The 16,243-nt window shown below is 34.6% G+C and overlaps 1 protein-coding gene across 1 annotated transcript in view; it reads left to right on the forward strand.

Annotated features, from left to right (window-relative positions):
- KCNH8 (potassium voltage-gated channel subfamily H member 8) overlaps positions 1-16,243 on the forward strand; it is a 119,825-nt gene that overhangs the window by 52,000 nt on the left and 51,582 nt on the right. Inside the window, exon 6 of the mRNA XM_021385557.1 lies at positions 2,731-2,938. Within this exon, the coding sequence (XP_021241232.1) occupies positions 2,731-2,938 (208 nt within the window). The remainder of the gene's footprint in view (positions 1-2,730; positions 2,939-16,243) is intronic.

Raw genomic sequence — 16,243 nt, forward strand, 5'->3', positions numbered from 1 at the left:
AACAGAGCTTAATCTGTTTAAATACAGTACTATCTCAGTTTGTTTCTTGCATTAAAATCAAATAGCCACCAGAATTCTGCTGGTTTAACTTCTGTTATGAATTTTTCATTGGATGAATAAAGTATGAACTTTTTATTCAAGGAGAAAAGGAAAAAGGAAAAATGATTTTGTTGCTATTTTTTGTTGTTTGGGAAGACTGATATGCTTTCTGTAATGACACGTGGAAAACAAAATATTATCCAATAATTATTTTTGCAACTAAAATGTCATAATGTTAAATATATTACTATTATATGATTAAAGACCACTGCCACTAGTACGTAAATGTATCATATTTCTTTTTCTTTTTTTTCTTTTTTTTGCATAGGAGATTAGGCTTCCAAGTAGAGAACTCCCTTACTAGTTCATAGCAATTTTATTTCTGAATACTACTCAGTACATAGAATACCACGATTGAATTTTTGTTGGTTTTAGATAAAATTCTTACTCTGTCATTTTGACAGAAGAAGGTTAACCTACCTAGTCTAAAAGGATTAAGCAAATGGAAAATTTACATGGCTTTATATCTGTAGACGGAGTAAAATCTACACAGACACAAATATGAGCGCTGACTCCTCATTTTGTCTGTCTAAATTTGTGACATAGAAAAGAAAGCTGACTAATGGCATTTGAGGTCTTCCAATGACAGATTAGGCACAATAGAAACAGAGTTTTTGGCATGACTAATGAGGAAATTCATTGCAATTATGTATGATTAATTACATCTGTGTTCAAATTTATGAGCAAATTATTTTGGAATGAGGCAGACCTTAGGCATTAAAATAAAATGACCCCACTTTAAAAATATTCATATCTGATTTGCTGGTTATCTATCTAGCAGTAGCATATTTTCACTTAATAAAAAATGGTTATAATTTAGTCATGGGTAATAACTGGTTGAGTGCACTTACTGTTTTAACAGTCCTTTTGATATTTCTTATTTTTGGAAAACTAGTTAAAAGAATAATCTCACCTCAGATATCATTATTTGTTTGTGCTGTGACAGAATATAGGCTCATATATAAAGATGAGGGCTCCAGTGTGAAGGCCGCAGTGCATATATACCATCTATATATTTGTCTATATGTTACTGAAACACCTGTGAGTGTCACTTGTTGGTTCAAAAAACCTAATGAGAGAGATAAAATTTGAGATAGGAAAGAAAAAGATTTGGGGTATATTTTACCACAGAAATAGTCAGTTACTATGGTAAGCATGACATACAATTATATTAATAATTATATTTTAATTGTAATGTAATTACATTAATGAAAAAAAGCCAATTCTCTGAAATATATTACAGCCTTCTGACACAAACTTGCAAATATTCTTGTGCTTAAGGCCACATAAATAATTTCACTGACTTATAGCAACACAAAAGAATAATGAAAAGACCCCATAATTGTTTGTGTGCTATGATTGCAATTCTTATTCCTCGCGGCTGTGAAATGCAATGTAATTTAATCTCTTGATTTCTTTCCCCATCATATCTGTGAGGAAAAATGTATAGATTCTTGAGCGGAAAAAAAAGAATAAGAAAAAATGGGTAATGAAGAGTGCATGAAGAAAACTGGAAGAATTACTTCTGCATTATCAAAACCGTAGAAGCAAAAAAAAAAAAAAAAAAAAAAAGAATAAGAATGTAATACTTTTTTCTTACAGTTTTTCCACCTTAATTCTCAGTTCTTGAGAATAGAATAAAATCAGTGATCCATTAAGTCTTTGTGAATAAGTATAAAATAATCTGTGTTTCAAAATCTAGCAGTCAACTTGCACCTTAGCAAAGGTGCAGTGTTAGCAAACACACACCTATGAAATTAAGAGTTCAAGTTACTAGTGTTGTTGGTAGAACTAGGAAAGTTTAAATTCCGGATATTCTGGATTACTACAAGAAAATGCTATTGATCCAGATGCACCCTTAGACTTTATTTTCAGAGAGCTCATTGGGGTTCTCGGGGAGTACTATGAGAAGACATGTCACGTTTGATGTTATTTTTCATTGTCACTTGATGTGTATATCAGTGAGGTATGTAGTAAGCATTAATACTAATATCTTATTAATGAAGTAAAAAATAGTATTAATGGCAATTATGCCTATTTAATTTTTGAAAAATAAATTCAAAATATTTTGGATCCTCATCTGCATATTTTTTGCTAACACTTGCAAACAGCTGGAATGTGAGCCAAGTAAATCTTATGCAAAGCTTCTAAGTCTTTGCTCACCACTCTGCCTTTCTCTGCAAAACATCTGGTTTATGTTCTTGCCTCTTCCAAGTTTAATTATTAAGCTGGTTTTATTTCACACATAGTTGAGTTCTGCCTACTGTTTGGCTATTAGCAAAAACTGAAAATCATTGCGAGTTTGAAGAAGTTTATTTTGTAGCTTTGTGTTGGAGTTAAATGAACCCTGGTCAATCTGATAATTTTGTTTCTTTTCTAGAGCAGTGAAAGATCTGTTTTAGTGCAAGCATTTTTTTTAAGAAATCAAAAAGAAGACCTTAAAAAGTCAGAAGGAAAAATATCCCAATATTTCAAGTTTGTATGGTTTAAATCAGAAGTAGTAAATATCTATATATGCAACAAAAGTAAAAACTCAGAGAGGTTTAGAAGGTATTTTCCTTTCATTGCAACAAGAGAAGTGTACGACAGATGGCAAGAGCTGACAAATTGTTTTTCTTTCTGTTCATCTAGGTTTCCCTTGTCCACCTCCTAAAGACAGTGCGGTTGTTACGCCTCTTACGACTCCTTCAGAAGTTGGATCGTTACTCCCAGCACAGCACTATTGTTCTCACGCTTCTCATGTCCATGTTTGCCTTGCTTGCTCACTGGATGGCCTGCATTTGGTATGTCATTGGGAAAAGGGAGATGGAACAGAATAACCCCCTTACCTGGGACATAGGTAAGTTTTTTCTACCATATACATAAATACATGTATATGTGTGTACTCCATATACATATATGTGTGTGTGTAAACATATAAAAACATATGTATAAGCCATTCAATGTTTCCTGGTTTTGTTTAACCATATACAATTAGTTAATGTTTGTTGCAGAGAAAAGGAATTGCTTAAATCCCCTAATTTTAACTATCGATCAAGAGAAGGACAGAAAATTGCACTAAAATTTTGGACTCAGTATCATGTTATATAAATATAATGCAATTTATGTTTCTCAGGATTTTGAAAATTTGGTTTCTAAGAAATCTTCTTTAAATTTTAAACTGAGAAGCAAATTTCTCTCTACTTAGAGAAGAAAGAACAATTCTTCCTTAATCTCTAAATACCATGTGTTTGAACATATATCTTTCTTTGGCATAGTTTTAATTGATTAGTTTTAAGTGTGGAGGAATACGGGGGGTGGGAGTTCTCTTCTCTGCTCTTCTCTACTCTACTCTACTCTACTCTACTCTTCTTTCAGTTTGTAACGCTCACTAGCTGTTTTAAACCTCCACTGAAATAATTGCCTAAGTTATATATGGTAAGAAAAATATTCAGTAAGAAGGAAAGACCATTCAGTGGGCAATCTCTAACTGAAGAGACTGGTGCTCTGAATTTCATCTCAATCTGAAAAAGAGGGCTAAAATGGAAAGAAAATTAAAGAAGTGGAAAACAGTGAAATTTTTACAAGTATTTCTATGTTTGGGAAATCAAGAACCAAGGTATAAAAGAGCTAGACAAGCTGTACAGAAGAGTAGACAAGAAAATTCATCTTCTTTTTGCAAATTAGGCAATTTCTTAGCAGAGAGATTCCCTTGGGAGTGCTGATTATTCTCTACTACACAGTGAAACAGATAGATCCTGAAAAGCCTTTCAGTTAAAACCTCGCTCTGGAAATATTTTTTAGCTTATTTTCAATCTTTGCTATTTTTACACAGAAGGCAAGATATTTGACAATGCAGAGATAGTATTGAACCTTTCAAGTTTGATCCAACATTTATTTTCCACCTCAGAATCCCTTCTGGTTTCTTTGAATATTCCAGATTTACTCTTTAGATTTTAAACCTTTCAGGTTATTTCTAAAGGTTGTATCTAGGTGTGTAGGTATAATGAGAAAACAATAAACTGTGTATAGGAGCCTGATGTCATGAGTTCTGGCATGCTGCTAAAGGTGTGTTACCTGCTAGTGCAGATGCTAATGCTCCACATCTTCCCATGAAGGTAATTTGGCATTACTGTAGAGGTGCATATCTTATACTAACTCAGATGGTGTATCAATAATAAATATATCTCTTTTACTCCCTTTTCTTTCTGGTTCCTTATGCTTTATCTTTTTGATTTTACTTACATTTACCTTTCACTTAAAGTCCATAATGCGTTAACAGAAGCAGGAAGGTAAGCAAGACCAGTGATAAAATTAAATGGATGAAGAAAGTCCTGCTAGTTTTCTTTATGCTGTTAAATACTGAAGACACAATTAAATAATGTAAAAATAATTTAAACGATATATCTGTGAGAGGAAAAGAGTGCATAAACAGTGTCTGATGGTGAGTCAGAGTTTCCTAGCAGGAAAAATATTTGTTGGAATGATGCAAACACCTCTGACCTAAGGCTCAGTGTGATGCATATGAACTGCAGTATCACTTATATTTTTCTCCTTAAATTTCTTTCTTTTCTCTTAAACCCATTAAATATCATCTAATAAAGATAAGTCTGAAGGGAAAATGATAAATATGTTAAAAAGCCTGACCTAAGATGAGGTGAGGATGCTGTGTCAGGAAGAGGAAAAGAAGAAAGAAGATCCAATTAATAGACCTCTCCGGTTTGCTCATATGTTACTTAAAAGTTTGTGAAATCCTTTTATTCTTCTAGTTGGTCATTTATTTCTCCTTCTCTTTATAAACCAGGTCTGTGAACTACTGAACTCCTCACACAGTTCAAACCTTTCAAAGAAAAGACTGCAGCTGTAGGGGAGGATGCACAAAGAAATCCCACTGTGCAGAAATTGGGCAAATGCTGATAACAGAAGAAAACAAATCTAGAAATAATAGTAATAAAAATGAAAGTCTTTCTGGTGAGAAATAGCTGTGAAAAAAAAAAAGAAAAAAAACATTGACAGCTTATGTAGGCCACAAACGATAGCCCATTTCAAAGCATCTGTTGCAGTCCCAGTGTTGAGGAAGGGCTGCATCCTCAGTCCCCAGGTGGGGCTGCTGGCAGCGCTCCCCATGTAGCTTCTCCCTGTTCCCTGAGCTCTTCATCTCAGGATAATCTCCTCATCTCCCCTGGGGCTCTTGGCAGTTATTGCAATAAAAATATTAACTTTCACCCGTTGATTTTGTTCTCTCTTGGGCAATGGCAATAACAAGCAAATGTCTCAGCTACCTCCTTAGAACAAAGCACAGTTCATTCAGAACAGAACCACTTTGCTAAAATCCCTTTTGTGTGTCAGTGAAGAATGCTGTATACGGGTTATCACACATCAGTCATCTTCTAGTGGGGTTGCTAGGCAGGAGCTGCTCCTTAACAGCCTCCCACCAATGGCTTGTTTCACCATGAGACTCGGGGATTTTCCATGCATGACTGTGTGTAATGCACCTTCCTGTTGAAAGGGCTAGGGCAATTCTTAGCTTAGTGCAGTCTTAAGCTTTAGCTTCCCACCTGGTAAAACTGCCCAGCTGCTGAGTTTACAACCTGATTTTATTTCAGTTGTTTCCAGAAGTGTGTTTGTGTATTTTTACCTGGAAAGCTGTTCTACCGCCTTCATGGATACTCTCTGAAAAATTTAGATGTTATGAATGTATAATAAAAATTGCATTACAGTGACTGCTGCAAAACTCATACGGTTATTGTGCAGCAAATCAACATTATATCAGTTCCATATCTGTCAGAAAGGTTATTTCTAAAGTTCTCTCCCGTACAAAGCTAAATATTTTATGATTGTTTTGTTTGGTTTTTAAGGGAAAAAAAAATAATGCAAGCAGGAGAAAGCTTGCTTTGGGACACAATAAAGGTAATGATATTGTAAGACATAGAAAGTATTCTGTTCTTTTGTACAAAGGCCAGTTTTTGCACATTTTTGGATAATGTGTAAAACACATTTCTTAATGCAGCCAAGGCAGTAGAGTGTTATTCTTACTTCTGTCTTAACATGTTTTCATTTTTAAACTTCTGATTTTTTTACGCTAATACCAAAGATAGAGGTTCAAGTTTCCATCAGTACAGCTTAGGTAAAGTTTATTCCAGGCAGTAGGAGGCATTGCAATTGCCAGCATTAAAAAAAAAATACAACACAAAAAATAACATTCCTCTACTTTTTCCTTAAACATAATATGTCTCCCCATTGGAGAGTATGCTTTTTATTCTTCTCTGGAGAGTCTCAGCTACATGAAATAGTAGTACCTTGCGCACGGATGCTGCAAAACATACAACAGTTAAAATATAGAGAAATATAGGTTTGTTCTAAGAAGGAAAACCCACTCCAGGAATGATAAAATTTATTTGCTTGTTATATGTGCATCTATTTTTGAGGAGGAGAATAAAAGCTTTTAGCAACCTCCTTTTAATGCTTCCTCAGAAATCCGTGGCAAAGATTCAAAACCGAGATCTTGCTAACACCGAAACCCGACATTTAAACTGTAATACTGTAACATAGTACTTTGGATCTTGCTGCGCTATCAGATATGCACCACAGCCCAGATCTCACAACATTGACTTTAGTGGGAGTAACATTTTGTTCTGTGTATCTCTTTCTCTAGCTAATTTAAACAGATAAGGTGCATAATTTAGATTTGGATTGGAGCAATGGGAGCGATGACATTCTCCCCATGAAAATACACAGAACAAAAATGTGTGTTTTCTTTGTTCTCACTGGCTGCAATTGTAAACTTTTTTTTTCTTCCTTGCTTTCTTTCTTTCTTTTTTCCTTTCTTTCTTTTCATTTTTTCTTTTTTTTCCTTTTCTTTCTTTCTTTTTTTTTTTTTTTTTTTTTTTTTTTTTTCTTTTTTTTTTTTTTTTTTTTTTTTTTTTTTTTTTTTTTTTCTTCTGTCTTTATTCAGAAAATAATGTCATTGGAATTCATTTAAAATCATGGATACATTCACAAATTTACCCATGTGGCAAAATAAGAATGATGTAATGCATGGAAATGTTACTTTTGAACTGTCAGAATGTGATGGCATTGAGAAATGTGCTAGTGTTAAAATCTAGCTCCCTTGTATAGCTCTAATACTGGTATTTTAACTGACTATGTGGGGTGTTTGGAAGACACGCAGTGTGGGTACAGCTTTAAGGCACTAGAAATCTTTATCTCAGCAAGTTTTCCCACCTCAGAAAACTGTCATTCCGTGTGCAGCAGCTTGATTCTCGTATCTGATGAAATCATGACTGCCGGACTGATTATTCCCACTCACCTGAGACTATTATGTTCTTTAACTGCTTTTCTCCTCCAGCTTTTTTAAATCTTTTGCTATTAAATTTCATGTTTTTCCCTTCACTCATTCTCATGGGTGGAACAGATGTTTCTATAAGACACAGGTTGAACAAATAAGATCAATTTTCAGTTAACAGACACAAAATAGAGGCTTAATTGTGTGGAGGTACATGACTGATCGCACCACTGTAATTCCTTTGACTCCAGTACATTGGCTCTCATTTCTATAGGCTTAGCTGATATCAGACTACCTTGCAGAGTCTTTACTGGCTCTCTGCTGTTTTGAATAGTATATATTGAACTATTCCCCTTCAAGTTTTTATCAAGTATAAGAAATTACTTTTAAATCTGCCTCTACAACAAAAAGATAGTATTGAAAAAGTTTCCTGTTGCTAAAGGCATTCATTTCGTGAGAATAATAGGAGCTGTTGAAACTCAGCTATCTTGAATGTAGTGAGGAGATTAGGAGAAGAACAAGAGTCAGTATACCTCTTGCCTTGACAGTCAAAGCAGTCAAGTATCGTTTGTGCAACTGTCTTGAGAAAATTCTTTGTTGACCACCAGAAATTCAGCTGCAAATTTTTAATTGTCCACCTACAGTACAACTTATAACATTCAGACTATGGAAGAGTTGTTATTAAAGTAAAAATTAATTAATTAATAACCCATGATTTTATAGAAAATCAAGTGTGTTCACTTTGGGAGAAGCTTTAAACAGGTCAGTGAATAGCATTCTTCACTTATTTACAACTTTTTTTTTTCATAGAACACTTCCACTCTCAGGTTTTACTCTTTTTATATAAGTTTTGTAATTAACTGCAGTTCTGAAAACAAGAATTCAACCATAACTGAAACAGTGTAGTTCACCTATTCTGCAGCAGAAGACAGTCCTCACCCACTTTGTCACACAATTCCAATCAGATCTTAAAGAGACTTGGATGCCTGGCTCCCAATGAAGGATTTATACCCTGAATTATCTCTCAGGGCAATGAATGGCAGATTTTGCTGCAGAATGAAGTGTATAGCATCCAAGTGGAACCAGAAGGAAATGCAGAAAATACAGTTGTAATTTCAGCCCCTTTCCCTCTAGGTTTATATGCTTCATTTCAGTTGCAGGGAAGTTATAAGATTGTTTTGTAGGTACTGAGGAACATGTATGTACCACATAACAGAATTTATCATATAAATCCTTCAAATAGTATTGATCCAAATTGGTAAATATAGAAGTGTTGAGTATCCTGATAGTTTACTTGTGTTTGCTCAGCATTGCACCTGTAGTAGAGAGGATTGCCGCTGTTTGCAGCACTTCATGCGATCTTCTCACTCTGCACGAGCAGCTTGGGGCTGTCTTGATCTAGAGCACAGTTGTGAAGCAGGTTGTTCTGCTGAAAAACAAAACAGAAGCCACTGATTTCTTTTAGCCACAGGAGGAAGAGAGTCAGTTACTGAATTATACTTTTCTTTAGCATGGAGTTCAGACATTGGAACATGAGTCTAGGATGTAGAAGATGCAGAAACAAGGCAAATCTGTTTAAGAAAGTTCTATATCCTGGTATGCGGGTTTCTCCGTTTTTTGTTCTTCCTAGGCAGCTGTCTTGATACTGGTTGTTTCTTTTTCTTAGCAAACTGATGTGATTTCAACAGAGGATTCCAGTGCCTTGAGTCTCTGTCAAGGGTCTCCAGTTCTTAGGTGAAGATAGAGATGGAGGCTGGACCTTCCTAGGCTGAGGAGAGCAGAAATCTGAAGTCTTTTATGTTTCTTTTTACCGGTGAGATATTAGGTGAAATGAAGGTCTCCGTACTCTGTATTTTGCCATAAAATTGGCTAGAGCTGTACAGTGGTGGGTGAGAGAGAAAGAAGATGAGTTCCTACCTACCTTCCTCATTGAATCCTTTAGGGGATTTTGGTGCAGGGCATGATGTTTGAAGAATATCCACATGGTGCAGATAGGTGGTTCTGAGTGGCTAAATCATAAAAATTTATGAAAGCTGAGATTCTTTGTAATGACAAATCTCTGTCAGATGTGTCAGCTAGCAAAAGATGCAGGAAAATTTTATATTGCTAAGGAATTTTTTGTTTTTGAGACCCAGGTAATTTAAGTAGTCTGTGCATGCTGGTGAGTGTACATACTTCTGGTTTCCCAATTTATCTGTTTGAGCCTCGTCCTATGACAAAACAATGTCTAGTCATTTTGATGAGTATTCAACTCATTAAGAGCTAAGACTGAACTACAGCTGGAGTCTTGGGAAAGACTGCAGCTGGCATCTACTCTTGCACTGCCAGACAGGAAGCAAGATTCAGCCTGGGTCTTCAGCACTCCCTAGTCCATTTTGATCACATCTGTCAGGACTGGGAGTAGTGTTCTTTTTTGTTTGTTGCATTGATGGAACTAAGTGGATCCTCTTTACTCCCAGAAAGATTGCTTGTAAATTTCCAAGACTCCTGGCCAAAAATCTGTATACTAGAATGAAATACTAGGCTAGCTTCACTGCTCCAAATACACTCTTTCATCAGGTTAGAAATGGCATGTGTAGATTTATGAATCCTTGCAGGGGAGGAATGAACTTCTTGCTGACTAAATTGCACTGGACATCATTCACTGACTCTGATCAACTGTTCATTTCAATCTGTCATCTCTGTACCTGGATGTTTGATTTTAAACTCTTTTTCTGTCTGCTTAATAATGTTTTTGATTATTGTTATTTTAATATTTTGTTGTCAGTGATAACAAAATCTGTTACTTTGGAACTATGGTCCTTTCTAATTTTTAAGAAATGGCTCTAAGAAAAGGAATAAAAAATATAGTTGTATCTTGCATAAACACTGACATCTTCAATTTAGGAAAATGAATTATAATGCTCTGTTGACCTGGGGCAACTGTATTGAAGGTTCTTTGTTGTGTGGAATATACGTATATCTGTTTACCAGTCTATTTTTTATATTGAGAGTAATTAAATTAATCTGACTGAAAATTTATTTCTAATTAATATATTATTTCCAATAAACAAATTCTAATTTCTAATTATATTTCTTTAAAGTGTGATAGATATCTTACCTAAATTATTAAAATAATTCCGGTGTCAAATACTAGATTTGAGATATGATTTGGAGAAACTCAAAGTGAGAAATACTTTAGGAATTGGTATTTAATCTGATTAGATTACATTTATGAATAAGTATAATTAAGGAGAGAAAGTTCATCCTGTTTTAAAGAGAAAATTCAGCCTTTTCCTATTAAAAATCCTAAGAAACCTGCATATAACCTAAATTACAATTTTTCAGACAATATGAGTAAAGGCACATAATTTTTAACTTTTAATTACATACAATTGTAATCATGTTGCCACAAGCTGGAAATGTGTGTGGAAGCCAGACTGTACAAGGTAAAGACCTATACTTCTATAACGAGGCCTCATAATGGTTTTTCTGAAAATGTAGCCCTACTTTTCTGCCCGCTGTAAATATAATTAATCTGTACTTTCTAGAAAAGGGTTTTTTTAATGAACAAATGTCCCTCATTTCAGACCTACACATACCATACCTTGTCAGGATTTAAAATAATTCTTCAATTTTAAAATATACTTAATAACTGATTTTGTGGAAATCATTCAATTTTGCATTTGAATACCCAAAACAATGTTTTAGGTAAACCAAAGTATTTTTGTTGAACCAAACTGAAACATTCTCCTTGTGTTAAGTATAACATTAATTTATATATCAGCTGCTTTGATCATTTAGTCAGTTTTATTCTGCCATTCTACTCTGCTGTTGTTTTTACAGGCTCAGTTTCTTAATTAATCTACATTTTCCTTTACATGCCATACCATGGCATCTGACTGAACCATTCAATTATCCCGAAATACCCCAAGACTTAAATACCCCACTGGATTTGCAGTTAAGAAAAAATAGGGATGAAAGAACCCTATTAAAAGTATTGTGAAGTTTTCATGCAGTTATTAATATATTTCCATGGTTTTCTACTTAGGAAAAAATTTTTGGACAATTTTTAAGTGAAAATTTGTTTTGTGGATGAAGCTCTTAAAGCTTCACAAAGTTGAAAATGTCCTGCTGTTGCTAACTGCAAATCACATTTATATTGTTAATTAATTCCAGAAAGTGTTCTTTATCTCAGTGGAAAAGCTGTATCTGGACCAATTCCTGCCAGTGGAATAGAAATTTGTAGTGCCCTTGCATAAGGGAAAAATCTACTCGATATGCACCCAGCAAGGGAGTAGTCCCAGGAGGTAAAATATCACCATGAACTTTCCACATGGCTTCTGTAATAGAAATACTGTATGGTTTATTGAAAGTTGCAAGTATTGCGTGTAAAAGCTTTGTTCAGTCAATAAGAAATTACATCAGACTCTTTAACTTTTAAATGTGCTACTTCCAATCTGGAATGCTGTGCTTTCTTCTGGAAACCTCTGGGCTTTAGCTAGTCCAGCCATCTAGCTGAAATAGTACTATCACCAGCAATAAATCAGTCAGAAATGGCTTGCTCCACCAAGTCCTGAAACCTAGCAAGTATGGATATTCCTCCATCTCCTTTAAGCAACTTGTCTGGGGGTTACACTTCCTTACCTGGAGAACTTTCTACCAGTCTACTTAAACTTCAGCGTTTTTGACACATTGCTACATAGGATGTTTTGTTAGAATTTCTCAAAAGCTTCTACAAGTTCCAAAGCTCATGGTCTTGTTAAAATTAAGAAGTCTCAATTCAACTTAAAATTGGATTTTTCTTCTTTCAGCCTCAGCTAACATCAAGGATGTTAGAATGCCATATTGTTTTCCACAGATATATCCCATAATACTTACATTATCTTTTTCCCTTCCATAATGCAATCATACATTAGAATTTTAATCGAGAAATGCTGCTTCTGTAATTTACTACTTTCTGTTCGTTTATCCTCTTTCCTGCCCTTTAACTGAGAAACTGTTTGATGAAAGAAGGGTTTTCCCTTCCCAGACACAGATGTATTCTTCTCAGAACTGCTGTCATTTTTTAACACATAGCCTGCTTTCCCATTGGCTTTCCCATTTCCTCCTTGTTATTTATTCCTTTTTTTACATCAAATCATAATTATATTGCAAATTCTTGTTTAGCTATTGTGTTAAGATATACACTGGAGTAAAATACCCATTGTTGTTGATTCTTCCTTCACAAGAGCTAAATATATTTGGATCTCAGCTAACAAATAACACAGAAAAAATCACATTGAAAAAAATGTTACTTAGGTTTAGATTCAAGGATTAGAACATGATGAAAAGGCAAGAGTGAATGAAATATATGTAAACCTAGTTCATACATAAAACATAAAACAATAAAAACATTAATTAATTTAGTGTTTATTATATGACTGCCTTGTTAGGGCAGTATGCTATTCAAGAAAGCAACTCAATCACTCTTTACGTTAGACAGCAGAAGATTCTGGATTATATTTTGAAATCTATGAAGCAACCAAAGATAGGATTGTGGTGAGAGTTATTATACTTAGCTGTTACCTATCTAGTAAGGATGCTATTAGTATAGGAGACAAGGAGAAACAAAGGTCATATAAACTCTAACAGTCTATACAGACCCAGATTGACCTCCCTACTTATTATGCAGGGTAGCCATGTGAAAGCTAGCATGGTATAGTTGCAGCTCTGCAACACCTCCTTCATATTAATTAGGCCTACTAAATGAAATAACTTTGTACTGAGGCATCTGCTCTTGTTTTACAATGTTGGGAGGCTGTATTTGAACAGGTAGAAGTTGCTGAAATTTGTCTTGATTGGTGGGGTGTTGAAGATGGCAGGAAGGAGGAAGGACTTGCCCATGATATTAGTCAGCTTTGAGAAGCAGAGGGGACTCTGACTGAGGAGTCTGGAAGTAAACAGTCCTACCCTTGCAGACTGCTGGCTAGCAGACATTGTGAAAAAGCAAATGCAGCAAATTTAACAGCTTTTATTAAAAAAAAAATGTGATATCTTTATATCTTGTTGCAAATAAATACTGTTTTGTAGAGATTTTAAGGTATAGTTTATGACTATCATTGCCCCAAGGAAAATCTATGTGATGATTCTAATTCAGGAGTGTTAATACACTCACAGTTAGCACCCAGACATTAGCATGAAGTGATGAAAGATTTACCTTAGCTTGAGTTTCTTTGATGGTGAATACTGAACAGGTGAGAACATCAGGGTAGAAGTGAAATTAATTTAGCAGCTATGATAAGAATTATGTAATTAAACTATGACACACTGCATACACACAGTTGCTGCCAACCTTAAAACTGATGTTCTTCACAGGTTTTGTTGGGTTAGTTTTTATATTTTTTTATAGTAAACTTTTCATTTTAATGTAATCTGAATTGCTATGAAGAGGAGGGTAACATAACTTCTTAAATGAAATAGGAATCTGCACCCATAATAGCTCTAACACTTTTCTTCAAGAATTGGACTCTGAACACATAAAACTGCAAAGCAGGTCTCTAACATGTTAGCTGACAGCATTAAAAAAATTGCCATTACTGTTAATTTTATTGGAACAGCAGCTGGGATCCTAGTTATGGGTCAGGACCCTTGTCTCCATTGCTCAATTAACACAGAATAAAAAGGCTGTTCTTGCCCAAAAGGTTATTAAATTCTAAATTTGAGATAAGAAAACCTCTAACAGATGGGTACAGACTGATGGAGCACAGAGAAGCAAAGAGGACATAGATAGACATGCTCTTATCACTGAGTGGACTAGAAGCATTAACATTTCTAATTCCAAGTTTAGCTGCAAGGCATTTGATCCTGGAAAAGGACAGTAACAGCTAGTTTGCCTAAGGAGCAGCAATATTAAGCATTGAGACTCTTTGATAAGTGTCATCTCCTTAAAGGAGAAGATTTGCAAGTGTTTTATATATTTCCAACAATACATTTGTACTTTTATTTCTTAAATTAGCTATATGTTTACCTTGTATATTTTACCTGAAACCTAAAAAACAATTAACATTCTATGAGGTGTCAAAAAGCAGTTAGTTTACTTACATTGTTAATTTATTTTAGTTAAACAACTTCTTTTTACCTTGCTAAACAAGAATAATAATAATTACAAAAAGGCATTTGTCTTCACTGCTAGTAAATTAACGGCCTTAGAGCTGTTTATAAATTCTTCGCTGGTTAAAAAAAATAAAAATATTTAACTATGTACAGTACTTTTTATGTATTCATTGACACAGTCAAAAAAGTGGATTGCAAGTATCCCTGCCTGGTCTTTTCAATTAAGTGTGGAACAGAAAAATCTGTCTGCTTGCAGAATCAAGAAGGACTAAATCTCCCATGTATCCAAATATAGCCATCTGACAAATTACTGTTGAGAAGATCTTTGCATACTTAGAGAAAAAGAGTTTCAGGAATGTTTCTTTTCAACATTTATCTACTTGATATATGAAACTGAACAACTTATGACCTAGTTCTACAGTAGGTAGCAGGTGCACATATCATTTATACTGGAACTTCTATGCAACAGTAAGCATATTTAGATAATTATCATAAAATATCATGGCAAATGTATTCCTTGTAAATTTACTGAGTTATCACTTAAAACAGAGCCATATATGCAGTACAGTCAGGTTTCAATCTGGGAATAAATACATCTCTATTTTAATTGAAATAATTATTGTGTTATGAGACTGTAGTAAACTTGTATTGGTGAGTTCTTCATCAGTATGAAAAAAAGAGCTCTGAATTGTTTAGTCAGCTTCAGAACATCAGCTGCTGCCTCAGAGACACAGTCTCCAGCCTAATGGTAGCAAGGTTGGGATTTAAGAGGGACAAGTCATTTAAAGACTGCCTGGTCACCTTCAGGCCTGCCCACCAAACAGGGCAAATTCAAACATTTAGTTTCCTTTCCGCTTGACAAGTGATCCTGAAGGAAAACTCCAGTTTTAACCTCTAGGCTTATGCAGAGCAACAGGTAACTTTCTAGAGACTTTGAGCTCTGCTCAAAGGGACATGTCTCCCCCCTATCCCAGTTCCATTTCTTCTTTCTTCTCTCAACAGAATATACTATGGCAGTAGACATGAAATAAATTCTTTAGAAAGAGAGTTTTTAACCTCATAGTGAAGGAGAAATGTAAGTATTCAAGCTATCTACTAACTATTCTGACTATTCAAGTGTCATTCGTTCAAACTACCTAGCACCTTAAGAAATATCTCGGGCTCTGACTGTTGAACTGTTTCTGGACTTGTCCTTGGGGATTTTTCAAGTCAAGAAGTCCAGAAAAAGTAAAAGAACAAAACATTATTTCACAGAAAAAAATAAGTTAGGATTACATCTAGTAACACAAATATTTAATACATGAGTGTGATTAGATTCTGGGAAGAATCTAGGTCTTGAATGTGTTGTTGATAACTCAGGTACACTGTGCTTTGTGCAGTGTTTACATTAGGTGAAAGAGCTACAGAACTCCAGCCTTCTTGCTTGTAACTAACAAAATATTTTTAAAAAGATATCTTTCTAATTGCTTTCTGATAAAATGCTACTATTACAAGTATTTCACATCAGGCATCTTCACTGTCAATGACAAGCCACAGATGTGTCCTGATCAACCAGAGAGACTTTGGAAATGACTGTGTAATCCATGAATTTAGTACTTTCACTAACTAGGGTGTATTATAAGCTTCCTGTAGGATGAAAAGTCTCTCTCCTTGCACTTCTGGCCTTCTAGAATGAAAATATAAATTATTTAATGGACCATACATTCCTGATGACAAAAGATTTAATGCTTCCCACAGAGGAATGTTTTCAGTATCCCCAAAGGCACATCAATTTTTACATGAGAATACAGAAATTTTGCTTTCTTA

This window comes from Numida meleagris, chromosome 2 (assembly GCF_002078875.1).
Source record: "Numida meleagris isolate 19003 breed g44 Domestic line chromosome 2, NumMel1.0, whole genome shotgun sequence".
Classification (NCBI taxonomy): domain Eukaryota; kingdom Metazoa; phylum Chordata; class Aves; order Galliformes; family Numididae; genus Numida; species Numida meleagris.